The sequence below is a fragment of the Mchenga conophoros genome, linkage group LG5 (genome assembly GCF_057382185.1).
Source record: "Mchenga conophoros isolate Kocher_MC1m ecotype Shallow Benthic linkage group LG5, M_conophoros_male_GT1.1, whole genome shotgun sequence".
NCBI classification, from domain to species: domain Eukaryota; kingdom Metazoa; phylum Chordata; class Actinopteri; order Cichliformes; family Cichlidae; genus Mchenga; species Mchenga conophoros.
The window spans coordinates 37207329-37220629 of NC_140530.1; the positions used below are offsets into that span (position 1 = coordinate 37207329).

At 40.3% G+C, this 13301-nt stretch overlaps 1 protein-coding gene across 1 annotated transcript; it reads right to left on the reverse strand.

Annotated features, from left to right (window-relative positions):
• Window positions 1-2079: 2079 nt before the first annotated feature.
• LOC146575070 (polymeric immunoglobulin receptor-like) lies at window positions 2080-7375 on the reverse strand. Its single transcript, XM_085275652.1, has 6 exons — window positions 7258-7375; window positions 5869-6183; window positions 5142-5450; window positions 4730-4816; window positions 4462-4511; window positions 2080-2378 (listed from the first exon to the last, which is right to left on the reverse strand). The coding sequence occupies exons 1-6, from the start codon at window positions 7292-7294 to the stop codon at window positions 2244-2246; spliced, it is 933 nt and encodes a 310-aa protein (XP_085131778.1). The 5' UTR covers window positions 7295-7375; the 3' UTR covers window positions 2080-2243.
• Between the last annotated feature and the right edge of the window lie 5926 nt (window positions 7376-13301).

Below are 13301 nucleotides of genomic sequence, written 5' to 3' on the forward strand. Positions count from 1 at the left end.
GCACTAAATATTGTTTTTAGTCTTTAAACACATACAGTTTGTAATAAACCGAGAAGACCACACGAGATGCAAATGCAAAACTTTTTTAATAGCATCATCAGAAGCTTTTTTAAATTTTCCAAATCAACTACAATACAAACTGTAACTGAGAAAGAAAAGAACAAAATAAAAAGGTACAATCATTAATATGACGATGAAGAAGAATTGCTTAAAAACATGAATGGTTTCATCCTGGGAGGAAACACATCCCATGGGGGTTGTGTCAGGATGGGGATAAAAAAAAATGGCAACCTACTTTGGAAACCCTTTGTAACAAAGGAGCAGCTGAAAGTAGCATCGACTGAACCTGACGTCATGGCGACCATGCACAAAAAACAGAAACAAAGGTAAAAAAAAAAAAAAAAAGCTGCGAACAGGCAAGTAAAAGTGCACATTTGGGAAGTAACAAATGAATAATAATTTTAAAAATAGCATAAAAAGGTTCCTGGTGCAGCTCTAATTGTCACGGTTCTGGGTCATTGTGACCCAGCTTTTTCTGTTTTTCTAAATATATGATTTGTTTGGGTTTTTGAGTTGTGCTGGTTTGATTTGGTATTAAGGGTTATTCTTAGTTTTGTTCTCTTTACTTTATTTGGTGTTCTGGCCTTCAGTTTAAGTCACTGTCTTCTCTGTTTTGTGTCATATTCTTCATGTCTCTCTCAGTGTCAAGTTTGGGTCCTTTTTTCCTGCCTGCCTGCCACACAGCCAACCATGACACTAAGGCTACGTTCACACTGCAGGCGAAAGCGCATCACGATACATATCCGATGTTTTAGGAAGCGACTGCTGTTTGACGGTCATGTCGCATTAAATCTGTCTTTTACGTCACTGACACAAGACAGACGCTAATTATCAGCCCCGGAGAAGACACCGCGAACGCTTCCTGGCCATCCAGTGTAGATGTCAGTGAAACTGTTGGGAAGACAACGTGAACATTTTCTTTGTACTGTATAATCTGCAGATTCTGACAGAAATCTGCAGCTATCCTTTGAAGCAGCGCTCCTCTAAAACAGGAATAAGGATCATTATTAGGTTATTTACATTATTATGTAAATAACAAAATAACTTAAAGCAAAAATTGGGAAACGTAAAGTCCGAAGTCTTTATATTAAGGGCCATCAGTCAAACAATATTGTTTGCTCTGGGTCTAACCAGAGCGCGTTGTGTGTGACGTCTTCTTTTGCGCATGCGGCCGCTTTGAGCGTTCACACTAGAGCACGTTTGCTGTCGCATTTTATTTGTAGTGTGAACGAGCAGACAAAAAAATCGGATTTGATCAAAAAATCGGAATTGAGCATTAAGACAGTGTGAACGTAGCCTATTATCTTTAAGTAGATTTGCTGGTTTGGATCAACAGTGGGGGGCAGATTCCTGCTCTGTCCTTGCTTGTCCAGGTAACCGTGGGTGGCAAACACACCATGTCTTCCCTTTTTTGGCCTATAATAGGCTTGCATTTTTTTAATATAGTGCTGTGAACAAGTATTCTGCCATCTTTCTGATTTTTTTTTCTATTCTTTTAATGTTTTTTTGCATATTTTTTACATCTTACATTTTTCAGATCATCATTTTAAACAATGGCTTTTTTATTAAGAATATTTCCTTCATACATATAAACAAATAGAGAAGAGAAGGATTACAAAAGTGAAATAAAGGAAAAAAATATAAACGTAAATAACATAGGATCTGGCAAAATAATCACATTCATTCCCACCCAGGTCACTGCCCTAGATCTGTACAGCTGAAAAGTTCTTATAGATTTTGGATGCATCAAGAAAAGGTTTGAAATTTCCCAGATCATCAAATTTTAATAGCTAGAAAGCAAGCAGTAAATAGAGGAGCAGTCAGGACTTAACCCTTCTCAGTGCCGCAGTGGCATTGCAACGACAGGGAGTAGAAATTGTCAATTGAAAAAAAAATAATAATAATAATAAAAAAAATAAAATATATATATATATATATATATATATATGTATATATATATATATATATATATATATATATATATATATATATATATATATATATATATATAATGTTCTTCCTCTACACACACCCCCCAATAAGAAAAAAAAAAGAAAAAAAAGAAAAAAAAAGAAATTGTCAATTGAAACTCTGGATGGATGATTTGCTGTAGACTTCGTATCATGCTGGCCTGGTTTCCACTGACTACAATCTGTATCAGAGTCAGCCTCACCAGAGATGTTTTAAACCTTGACTTTGGATTCATGCATGAAGAAAGCTGGGTTTGTGGGGAAGTTGGTAGTGGCATAAACTGTTTTCATTGCAGGTCTTGTGACGGACTTCTGGGAAGACTCGTGTATTGCCTCTTGGATATTATCCTAAAAAATGACAAACACAAAAAAGGTTTATATCCAATCTTAATAGTAAGCATTACATGTACTAAAGACCTTAAAAAATGGAATTGCTCTCTATCACTAAAACCTGCTAATTACTGCCCAGGTGCAAATCCAGCTCAGGGGCTTTCAGGAGCACTGCAGTTGAAACCGGCATCACTGTAAACATAACCAGCACCCCATTCTCTGCGACCTGCTGGAGCGGGGGGGCTAGGAGGAGGAGTTGGCCGTCCGACTGCGGTCTGGAGTGTGGGGCCTTCCTGCTGCTGCAGAGTCGGGGCGGTCTGCCTCCCCCCACCGCAGGGAAAAGGGTAACACCACCTGGGTCTGGGTGCAGTTCCCCCCTCCAGGGGCAAGGGTACCTAGACCCGGTTCATAGAGTACGCTTGGGGAGTGTGATCGTGTGTACAGCGTCTCTTTATGTCTGTCTCCACGTTGGTTGAGTGTGGAGTAAGTGCATATGAGAGCATGAGGGTGGGAATGGATGTTTGTGTCTGTGTGTGCCTGTATGTCTGTGTCTATATGTCAGGTTGGGTGTCAGGCGCCACCTCTCTGGGGACATCTCAGGCCCTCCAAGGTTTGGAGGCCTATCTCCCCCTACCACCACTTCCCCTGCCAGTGGCAGACGCCCTCAGACATCGGTGCGTTGGTGGTTCTTTGTGTCCGGGGATGGGCGTCCAGGTACACACCGGCTCACTCCTTGGCGGCCGCTTATCGGGGCCTGGAGCCTGGGGCTCGCTCGGGCCACTTCGGAGGTGAGGTGCCCCCGGCCTCTCGGCCTGGGGCTCGGTCACTCAGGCGCAGCTGGCTGCCGGCGGAGCTCACGAGTGCGTCACTGCAACTCCCCCTGGCTTCTGCTCCGCGGCTGCTGAGTGAGCCCTCATCTGGGACTCTCCTCAGCTCTTTCTGGGACAGTGGCGCAGCTGCCCCTCTGTTGGTCTTCCTTGGTCTCTTGTGTTCTGGGGGCCTCTGGATGTCTGGAGTTTTGATCTCCTCCATACCTGCTTCATGCCCTGGAGGACGGGGCTGTGGCCCCCCCACACCCTCTAGCAGATTATTACATGAAGGAACCTTTTAAAAAACAAAAAACAAGCGCGTCCATGCTCACAGGTGTACACACGGGTGATCACACCCACAAACTACACCCTTTTTGGCTCCTACCTCAAAGCACACTGTGTTCTGTTGATCTTATGTGCTGCACAATAACGTTTAATATTTAGTATTTACTGTCATATTCCCATATATCATTGTGATGCTGTTTATTCTATTACTCTTGTTCTCTTCTGCTTGTTTTCTTTTTTCTTTCTCAGCAGGTGATCCAGGTGATTGATATATGCATTTTTTTTTCTCTGCCCGTTCTGTTGGTTTTTGTCTTTTGCCCTTCTCCCCCGTCCCTCTTCTCAGCTGTTTCTCTTTCCCTCTTTCTTTCTCCCCTTCTTTCCCCCAGTCAAGTCTGTCCCGTATTCAGTAAGTGAAAATAAAATAAACAATAAAAGGTGAATCAAATGGACCATTACGGCAAGGCTGGGATGGTCAATTTGGTAAAGTAAATCCGTTGGGCATCTTTCTTTGCCTTTAGACAACAATTCTGATGCAAAAGAGCCAAACGGGACAGGCCAAAAAAACAAAAAACATAACCAGCAGCAGCCAGAGACAACAACATGTATGTAAACTTGATTTTATATTTGAGTTTCTTGCAAACAGGTTTTCACTAAAGTGCACACACTGTTCTGTTAAATGCCGTATGTGTAAACCTGATTTAGACTGGTTATGAAATTTTACTGAAAAACAGTTTTTACACGGGAAAACAATATATGTAATAATAAAGTAATATATATATATTTATTGTAATAATATTGTAATATATATATTACAAATTAAAAAGGCATGAACCTTTTTTGTATCGAAAAAATATCGAACAGTGACACCAAAGTATCGAACCGAACCGAACCGTGAATTTTGTGTATCGTTGCACCCCTAAGATAGATATATATATATATATATATATATATATATATATATATATATATATATGCGCGCGCACACACACACAGACATGTATACATACTTCTTTGTTCTGTGCCTCTCCATTCTTTCTGTGTTTTGACCATGAAAAACCTGACAGAGAAAAATAAGAAAGCATAAAGAAGTGAAAAACATTTTTCTTTACCTAACAAAAAACTGTCCAAACTGACAGACTTACATTTGTTTCTTTTAATTTAATTGACTAATATATGAACCGCTAAATGTGTCTGACTACTGAAAAGTAAATATATTTTAGATACTTTATACATGACTATGTTAGAATGGGCATTTTAAATTTATATTTTACCTACATTTGTAGGTGAAAACCGCAATAACCACAAGTAGCAGGAGAGCAACGAGGACAGCCGCAGTGATGACCACAGTTAAAGGAGAACCAGCTGTAAGACAAAAATCAGAAAGAAATATCACAAAGTGTGTAAAGTGTGTGTAAAAAGAGATGTGCTATCAAAAAGAGAAGGCAAAGAAATGAAACAAATAAATGTTAAAAATGTAAATAAAAGACTAAATCATTCCCTGCAAATAATTAGAAACTAGTCAAACCCTTTGACCAGATTATGCAAAAAAACCCCAAAAAAACCCAACCCTCTACCTCGTACTGTAGGAGTTTCTACTATGACTGATGCGCATTTTAATACATGAGCAAGACATGAAAACATGTGGAGCACATAAATAGAAACACACATACTAGATTATTTTTCTCACCTTCAACCTCCAGTTTTATTTGTCTGACTGAAACTCTGTAGCTTCCATCCTTTGATCCCACTCCACACCAGTAGACACCAGCGTCCTGTGAGGAAACACCACTGATGGACACGTTGAAGCGTCTGTTGGTGTTTGTGAGTCTGAATTTCCCGTTTAACCTCTGACCTTTTGTTGACAAAATATCGTTACAGGTGAAATTCTCCCCTCTGCAGAAAAACTGGACCCCGTACTTGAAATCATCATCTGGATAATCACACTTGATGTTAGCTGCTCTGGTCACAGTTTGAGTAAATGGCTGCTGGCAGTTTTCTGTATAAAAATAAAGACAAAACCCCCCCAAAGCAGGACGATAAAGTATTTGAATGTGCTTCATTATATCACAACATGTAACTTGTACTTTGTCACACACTACTTTAACATTTTTAACTTCCTCGTGTGCTGACAAAGGTGTGAAACAGATGAAGACACGAGCAAACTGTGAAATTTCCTTTCAAAAGTCTGACATGTAAAGTAACTTCTGAGATTAAAAAACAAACAAAGTAATGTAAACATGCGTTTAACCTGTAATCTGTAATAAATCTTTACATTTCCAAACTATGATTTATGTTGTGTGATAGAAACAAACTATATAATACCAAAATACAGGTGAGGAAATCTGATTTTAGTTATTAATTTCTTGTGTTGTACTAATAACATCAACAACAACAATAATAATCACATTTCTTACCAGATTCCAATTCCTTTATGACAGGAGATCTGTTTGAGCCTTGATCAAATTCACATCTGTACTTCCCAAAGTCTGCTTGTTTAAGATCTCTGATGCCCACCATCAGAGTTTTATGTTTTGTATCATGGTACAGAGAAAATCTGCCTTTATCTTCCCAAACATCCTTCAGAGAGCTTCGTAAGCTTTTTCTATTGGGAATAACTACATTGACGTGGTCATATTTTTTATTTGCTCCAGGATATTTGCAGATGAATTGAACCCATCCTTGTTTGCATGCCTTCACTTCATCTTCATCATCACCATCGGCACCACAACCTGCAGATCAAAGACAAAAAGTTGTTTTGAATATTTTTAGTATTTCTGATTTGAGAGAGATGATGTTGCTACACAGTCGTCACTATGAGTAAACTGCATGTTGAACTTTTCCAACAGGTTTGTGATTTTTGCTTTTTGAAAATTGGTCAAAACCTCTTCTCTCAAAACAATAGAAGATGGGACGGTCTCTACATCAGAGGTGGGCGAACTCCAGGCCTTAAGGGCCGGTGTCCTGCAGGTTTTAGTTGTGTCATTGATCCAACACAGCTGATTTAAATGGCAAAAAATACCTCCTTAACATGTCTTGAAGTTCTCCAGAGGTCTGGTGATGGACCAATCATTTGATTCAGGTGTGTTAAACCAAGGTGATATGTAAAACCTACAGGACAGCGGCCCTTGAGGCCCGGAGTCCCCCACCCCCCCTGTACATATTAGAGACCAAACCTCTGCCCTGATGGAAGAACCTGATGCTCAAGGTCGTTAAGAGTGGCACCACTACTCTCACAGCACAGTTCAACTTTTTTCCAATTTGCTCATTTTTCTGATTATAAGACTTCTAAACCTCCAAGTCAGAGAAATGTTTGAAAAAATGAATCAACAAATGAAGAAGAAAACATTTAAATTAATGTCCAGTTTTTGCAGATGACCTTGGTATAAAGGTGTTGGGATATTCACCTCTGAGAAGATTGGCAGCTCTCTTGGGTGTTTTCCACTCATGAATAATCACTCTAAATTTTGAATGATGGACTTCAAATTGTATGACTTGAAATAGTCTTACAAACCCTTCACAAATTGATGGGCAGCAGCAGTTGCTTCTCTAAGATCACTGCTGATGTCTTCTCTGAAATGACGTCATGTAATAAATCATGTGTCGTTGTTCATCTAAGGCTGTTTATACCTAATATTAAGACCTTTCATTATGTTGTGACATGTTAACCCTTAGGATTTACAGAATCTAAAATTTAAAGCTTACTTTGTTTTTATCATGACTGTAAATGGCAACAATTTCTGGTCATCATATACATGAAATTATTATAATAATGAATGTGTAATATTACTAATCAGTAGTCTTACCTGTCATCAGCGTGAGGATGAGCAGCAGGAGCTTCATTATTTTGGTCGTCTCTTTGAGTCCAAACAGTGCGCTTGTTCAAGCGTCTCCGCGATGTCGTCTAAAACTTTATAGTGCCACTTTGTTTCCAGAAAAAAGAGGAAACTGCTAACGTCATGATTATCTAAAAAAGGATATGAAATATGTAGTTCTTCCCCAGTGTCTATATGGTTTTTACAGAATTACATAATCTAGTTTAAAGTTAGACTATAGAAAGAAAACAGGATGTGACTCACTTTAACTCACTGCCCATTGCACAAAAACACAAAACCACAGCTTGTTTCATCAGCTGTTATTTTCAAAAGTGTGGTACGAGTGGCAGCTGAGTGCAGTCTCACTTTGATTACGTGTCCACACACAAACTGAGCTAAAGAACCCGCTTTATGGATAATAACAATAATAACAACAACTGCATACAAACATAGCAAAGCATCGTTTCGACCTTCTGTTTTTGTGACAATACTTTTTAGAAAATGAAAAAGTTGACCTACTACTTGACCCAGTTTTCTAAACTCGTCATTAGTCATTGTTAAATCATGATTACTGTTATCGCAGCAGCACAACTCACAAAAGATGATCCACAAAACACTTTACACTATATCACAGGGCCAGGCTATGAAAGTAAGTGCTAAGTTTAGACCACGACTACTAGACCTCCCAAGAATACATGTAAAGGGTTTGTTTACTCATACTAAGCTCATTCAATTAAATAATAATAATAATTTAAAAAAACGATGCTGGGTCTAGTATGTTACTATTATCACTTTTTTGGAGAATGCAGTAATTTAACAGCTTACTAAGTCAGTAATATACTACAATTACAATTATTTTGCTACTTCTATTACAGGGTACTTCAATTAGCTCCACATGGGCAGATAAAAAGGAAGAAGAAAGACATCAGTCGTGCTTTCTTCTTCCTGTGTAGTTAAGGTACAATTAGCTGACTTCAATTTGTAGCATGTGTGTGTGTGTCTGAGATGTGACAGTGGCAGGACCTCCTGCTGTTGGATCTCTGGCTGACACACCTGTGATCCATCAGTTTATCTTCCTGTTGTGCACTTATGGACGAGCGCTCTGTCAACAGCATCATCAAATACTTCCTGAGATTCATCTCTGCAAAGAAAACTCACCAGCCTGATCTACCCACTCCATAACTCAACCTCCACCATTTAAGTGGCTTTTTAACTTTTGCAGTAAATCCTTAAACTTGAATGATGCGTTTACTTCCACCTGCTGCACCAGCCTGGGAACCAACAGAAAATTGTACTGACACAGAAATGGAGATAAATGAACAACGATTGAGTGAAGAGGGAGAAAGTTTGATCAGACTAGAAATGGACTGTAACAATATGTTACTAGCGTGTGTGAATGTTTGAAACTGGGCGTTACTGGAGTTTAATGAGTGAATAGCATCTGTTGCACAAGACACCATTAAAGAAGCATCCTACAGGGATGCGCGGACCAAACAGTCCTCATACGAACTCCACAATCACCAGCAGATCGTGTAGATTGTGTTGAAACCTACAATTTAAACCCATCTGTCATGACTAATACTACGCATAATTTTTCCTGACAATCCTCAGCGGGTATCTTGGCTGTGTGGACTAGGAGGGACACCCCCTTTTTTCATGCAGCACTAATGGCTTTTGGCCCATGTCATGGTTTTGGAGTCTGATAACATACATCATCTGCTCCAAGGGAAACATGGAACAATGGCTGAGTGTGTATTTATGGTTTACGAGTGTGTTTGCAACCTGTGTGACTGCCAGCCAATCTGGAAAGAAAACATAGATAAGACAAGAGATTTTATATGGTTTGGGGTCCTCAGAGCCAAGTGCTGTACTACACACACATGCAGAGCTGATTGGTTTATAAAGACTCTGGCTGTGATTTATTGGTTATTTATGATCTGCTGGTGAGAAGAACAATTACAAGGGATGTCTGTTAGAGTGATGAACAACAGGCTATAAAGAGGCAAGCAAGTGCATGCATGATGATATGTTTGTTTTGTTTCTATTTTTTGTTCCTGTTACTATTTGGCAGTAAAGTTTCTGAGTTTATTATGTGCTAAAGCCAGTCCTGACATTAATAAATCAACATTCAAACACTTGTTTTATTAACCTTTAGGTGCTGTCAGCATGTCCTAAAATTTGCAAAGTGTAAATGTACATGAGTATTTTCAGGCCATGCACATCGGTCTTTGATAGTCCCTAAACTAATTCCTTTCTGTGGAATCATGGTAACGGCCTCCTTTTTGAGAATAATAAGTACCTGGAAAGTAGGTCTGTCATTAAGCTGGGATCTTCTACACACTTGAAACATCACCAGACTGAATGGCTGTTATCAGTGGTTATCACTCTCATACAAATTACCAGTGGGCACTCCTGTTAACTCGTATGGGACTGACAACCTTCTTGCAGATTGTTATAATCCATATATCCATCCATATAATCAAAGCCTACTTTTTCCTAACCCTGTACTTTTTTGTCAAAACCTAGTGCAGTACTTTTGGCCTAAATCTTTACAGCTTACAGTTAGGTGTGGCTCAGGTGACTCTAAACCTTTGCTGCTATAGGTCGACACTGCTGTGGGACTTTTCATGATGCACTGAGCACCTCTCCTCTATTCTCTTGCTATTCATTAACTTTTCTTTACTCTCTCCTCTTGTTTGTGTTTTGTCCTGTTTGTTGCAGCTGTTTCATACCATGAAAGCTAATTAAGTATTTCTAAGGTCTAAACCTAAAGCAACAGTCTCAATAAAGTAAACTGTGGTTGGAGACTACAACAATAACATTATTAAGACAGCATGCAGCGAACAGGGACTCTTGTTGCATTTAAAAGTTTTGCTGCTTCAAAGACAGGGATCAGGTCTGTGACCACTCACAGTCAGTCACCATCTTAACATGCAACAATGCTACGATGACAAATCGTCAGTATATTACGCTTTCGGCCACCCAACACGTCCCTACGAGTTTGGAAAAATGAGGAAACATGATAACCGTTTGTAATGAACCTACACATGTATGTTTATTTCACTTAAATCGCTGTGGAAAACACTTTCTAACTATCTAAGGTGGTGGTTAACGTTAGGGATAAGATTAGGGTTAGGGCTGGAATACAAGCGTTATTTTTTTCAATTTCATGCACAATATGGCGTGTAGCATAGGAACGAGGACGGTCACCTTCGCGTTCCCATGGAATGTCTCGGGACGTGACAAATCATCGGTATATTATTCATTGGGAGGGAGAGCGGGCTCTAATGTATGGCGTTATTTTTGCGCCACTATTCTGAGCGCACATATAAAAAAAAGGTTTGCAGGTGCAAGTGTTGCATTTTGAGGAGAAATTTATTTTGAGTGAAGAAAAGCTGAATTTGAGTGAACAAAATTCATTCCTGTGTGCAAAAAATGTATTTCAGTGTTTGCTATTATCCACACACACAACAGCAGCCCCTCTCGCTCAGTTTTTGCATTTGCGCTCGCTCACAATGTGTTGCTCGCGCTCTCAACATTTCTGCCCGTGCGCGCTCAACTCTTTGTGTACGCCGTTATAGTTGTGCCACAAAACCATCCAATCACAGACTTGGATGCAAAAATATCTGATTGGCTGTTTTGGTCTCCAATCAGCTCGAAATGACGAAATGCAATATCCCAGAATCCATTTCGTCCAAAACTCAAACGAGGCAGTGGTGGAGGAACACAGAGTGGCGGAGTTTGAAATATTACTCTTTCTGGGTTACAAAATAAACTTTTAAGATATTTTCATGCGAGAATGGTGCTGTGTAAACTTCTAATACCTGCTCGATTCATCAAGACATCACATAAGTGCTCTAACGTTTTCGGAGATGCCTGTTACCCACCAGTTGACAGGGTGGTCACTCGGGTTAAACATAATATAAAAGGCTGAACTGACAGAAAAATCACCGACTACACCACCAGGTATTACAGGAAAAACCATAAAGCCTTTGAACTAAAACAAACGCTGTTGCAACAGTGATGTACACTGTCTTGTTGGTATATATGTACAGTGGGGCAAAAAAGTATTTAGTCAAGCCACCGATTGTGCAAGTTCCCCCACCTAAAATGATGACAGAGGTCAGTAATTTGCACCAGAGGTGCACTTCAACTGTGAGAGACAGAATGTGAAAAAAAAATCCATGAATCCACATGGTAGGATTTGTAAAGAATTTATTCGTAAATCAGGGTGGAAAATAAGTATTTGGTCAATAACAAAAATACAACTCAATACTTTGTAACATAACCTTTGTTGGCAATAACAGAGGTCAAACGTTTACTATAGGTCTTTACCAGGTTTGCACACACAGTAGCTGGTATTTTGGCCCATTCCTCCATGCAGATCTTCTCGAGAGCAGTGATGTTTTGGGGCTGTCGCTGAGCAACACGGACTTTCAACTCCCGCCACAGATTTTCTATGGGGTTGAGGTCTGGAGACTGGCTAGGCCACTCCAGGACTTTCAAATGCTTCTTACGGAGCCACTCCTTTGTTGCCCGGGCGGTGTGTTTTGGATCATTGTCATGTTGGAAGACCCAGCCTCGTTTCATCTTCAAAGTTCTCACTGATGGAAGGAGGTTTTGGCTCAAAATCTCACGATACATGGCCCCATTCATTCTGTCCTTAACACGGATCAGTCGTCCTGTCCCCTTGGCAGAAAAACAGCCCCATAGCATGATGTTTCCACCCCCATGCTTCACAGTAGGTATGGTGTTCTTGGGATGCAACTCAGTATTCTTCTTCCTCCAAACACGACGAGTTGAGTTTATACCAAAAAGTTCTACTTTGGTTTCATCTGACCACATGACATTCTCCCAATCCTCTGCTGTATCATCCATGTGCTCTCTGGCAAACTTCAGACGGGCCTGGACATGCACTGGCTTCAGCAGCGGAACACGTCTGGCACTGCGGGATTTGATTCCCTGCCGTTGTAGTGTGTTACTGATGGTGACCTTTGTTACTTTGGTCCCAGCTCTCTGCAGGTCATTCACCAGGTCCCCCCGTGTGGTTCTGGGATCTTTGCTCACCGTTCTCATGATCATTTTGACCCCACGGGATGAGATCTTGCGTGGAGCCCCAGATCGAGGGAGATTATCAGTGGTCTTGTATGTCTTCCATTTTCTGATGATTGCTCCCGCAGTTGATTTTTTCACACCAAGCTGCTTGCCTATTGTAGATTCACTCTTCCCAGTCTGGTGCAGGTCTACAATACTTTTCCTGGTGTCCTTCGAAAGCTCTTTGGTCTTGGCCATGGCGGAGTTTGGAGTCTGACTGTTTGAGGCTGTGGACAGGTGTCTTTTATACAGATGATGAGTTCAAACAGGTGCCATTCATACAGGTAACGAGTGGGGGACAGAAAAGCTTCTTACAGAAGACGTTACAGGTCTGTGAGAGCCAGAGATTTTCCTTGTTTGAGGTGACCAAATACTTATTTTCCACCCTGATTTACGAATAAATTCTTTACAAATCCTACCATGTGGATTCATGGATTTTTTTTTCACATTCTGTCTCTCACAGTTGAAGTGTACCTCTGGTGCAAATTACTGACCTCTGTCATCATTTTAAGTGGGGGAACTTGCACAATCGGTGGCTGACTAAATACTTTTTTGCCCCACTGTATGATTTGTATCACCTTCATGTTTCCAAACCGATATCATGAGCAGCAGCTTTCTGTGGCTCCAGCAAACATCAGCTGATACTAGAAATTAATTTTAAATAAATTCTAACAACAGCTGATCAAACTTGAACGTGCTGCTGTTGTTTAGCGCGACATCCGCTGGTTTCCTGTTTCTGGCGCAAAGTGGGAGATAAACAAACAAGAGAGACAATCAGCTGATCATTGATCAGTTTCATGATTGAAGTAGCAACAGGAGAGGGAGGGGAGAGAATGAGAGAAGAAGAGGCAGCTGAGCAACGTAAGGACAGAATAACTCCAGCTTTGTCTTTTTTTCATTCTAGCTGAACTACAGGACGAATCGCGTTACTTTTCCTCTCA

Coding starts and splice junctions, on each gene's coding strand:
- LOC146575070 (XM_085275652.1), bottom strand. CDS start 7,294: ATGAAGCTCCTGCTGCTCATCCTCACGCTGATGACAG. Junction 5,451..5,868: donor CATAAAGGAATTGGAATCTG/GTAAGAAATGTG, acceptor ATTTTTATACAG/AAAACTGCCAGCAGCCATTT. Junction 2,379..4,461: donor GAGAGGCACAGAACAAAGAA/GTATGTATACAT, acceptor GTCATTTTTTAG/GATAATATCCAAGAGGCAAT.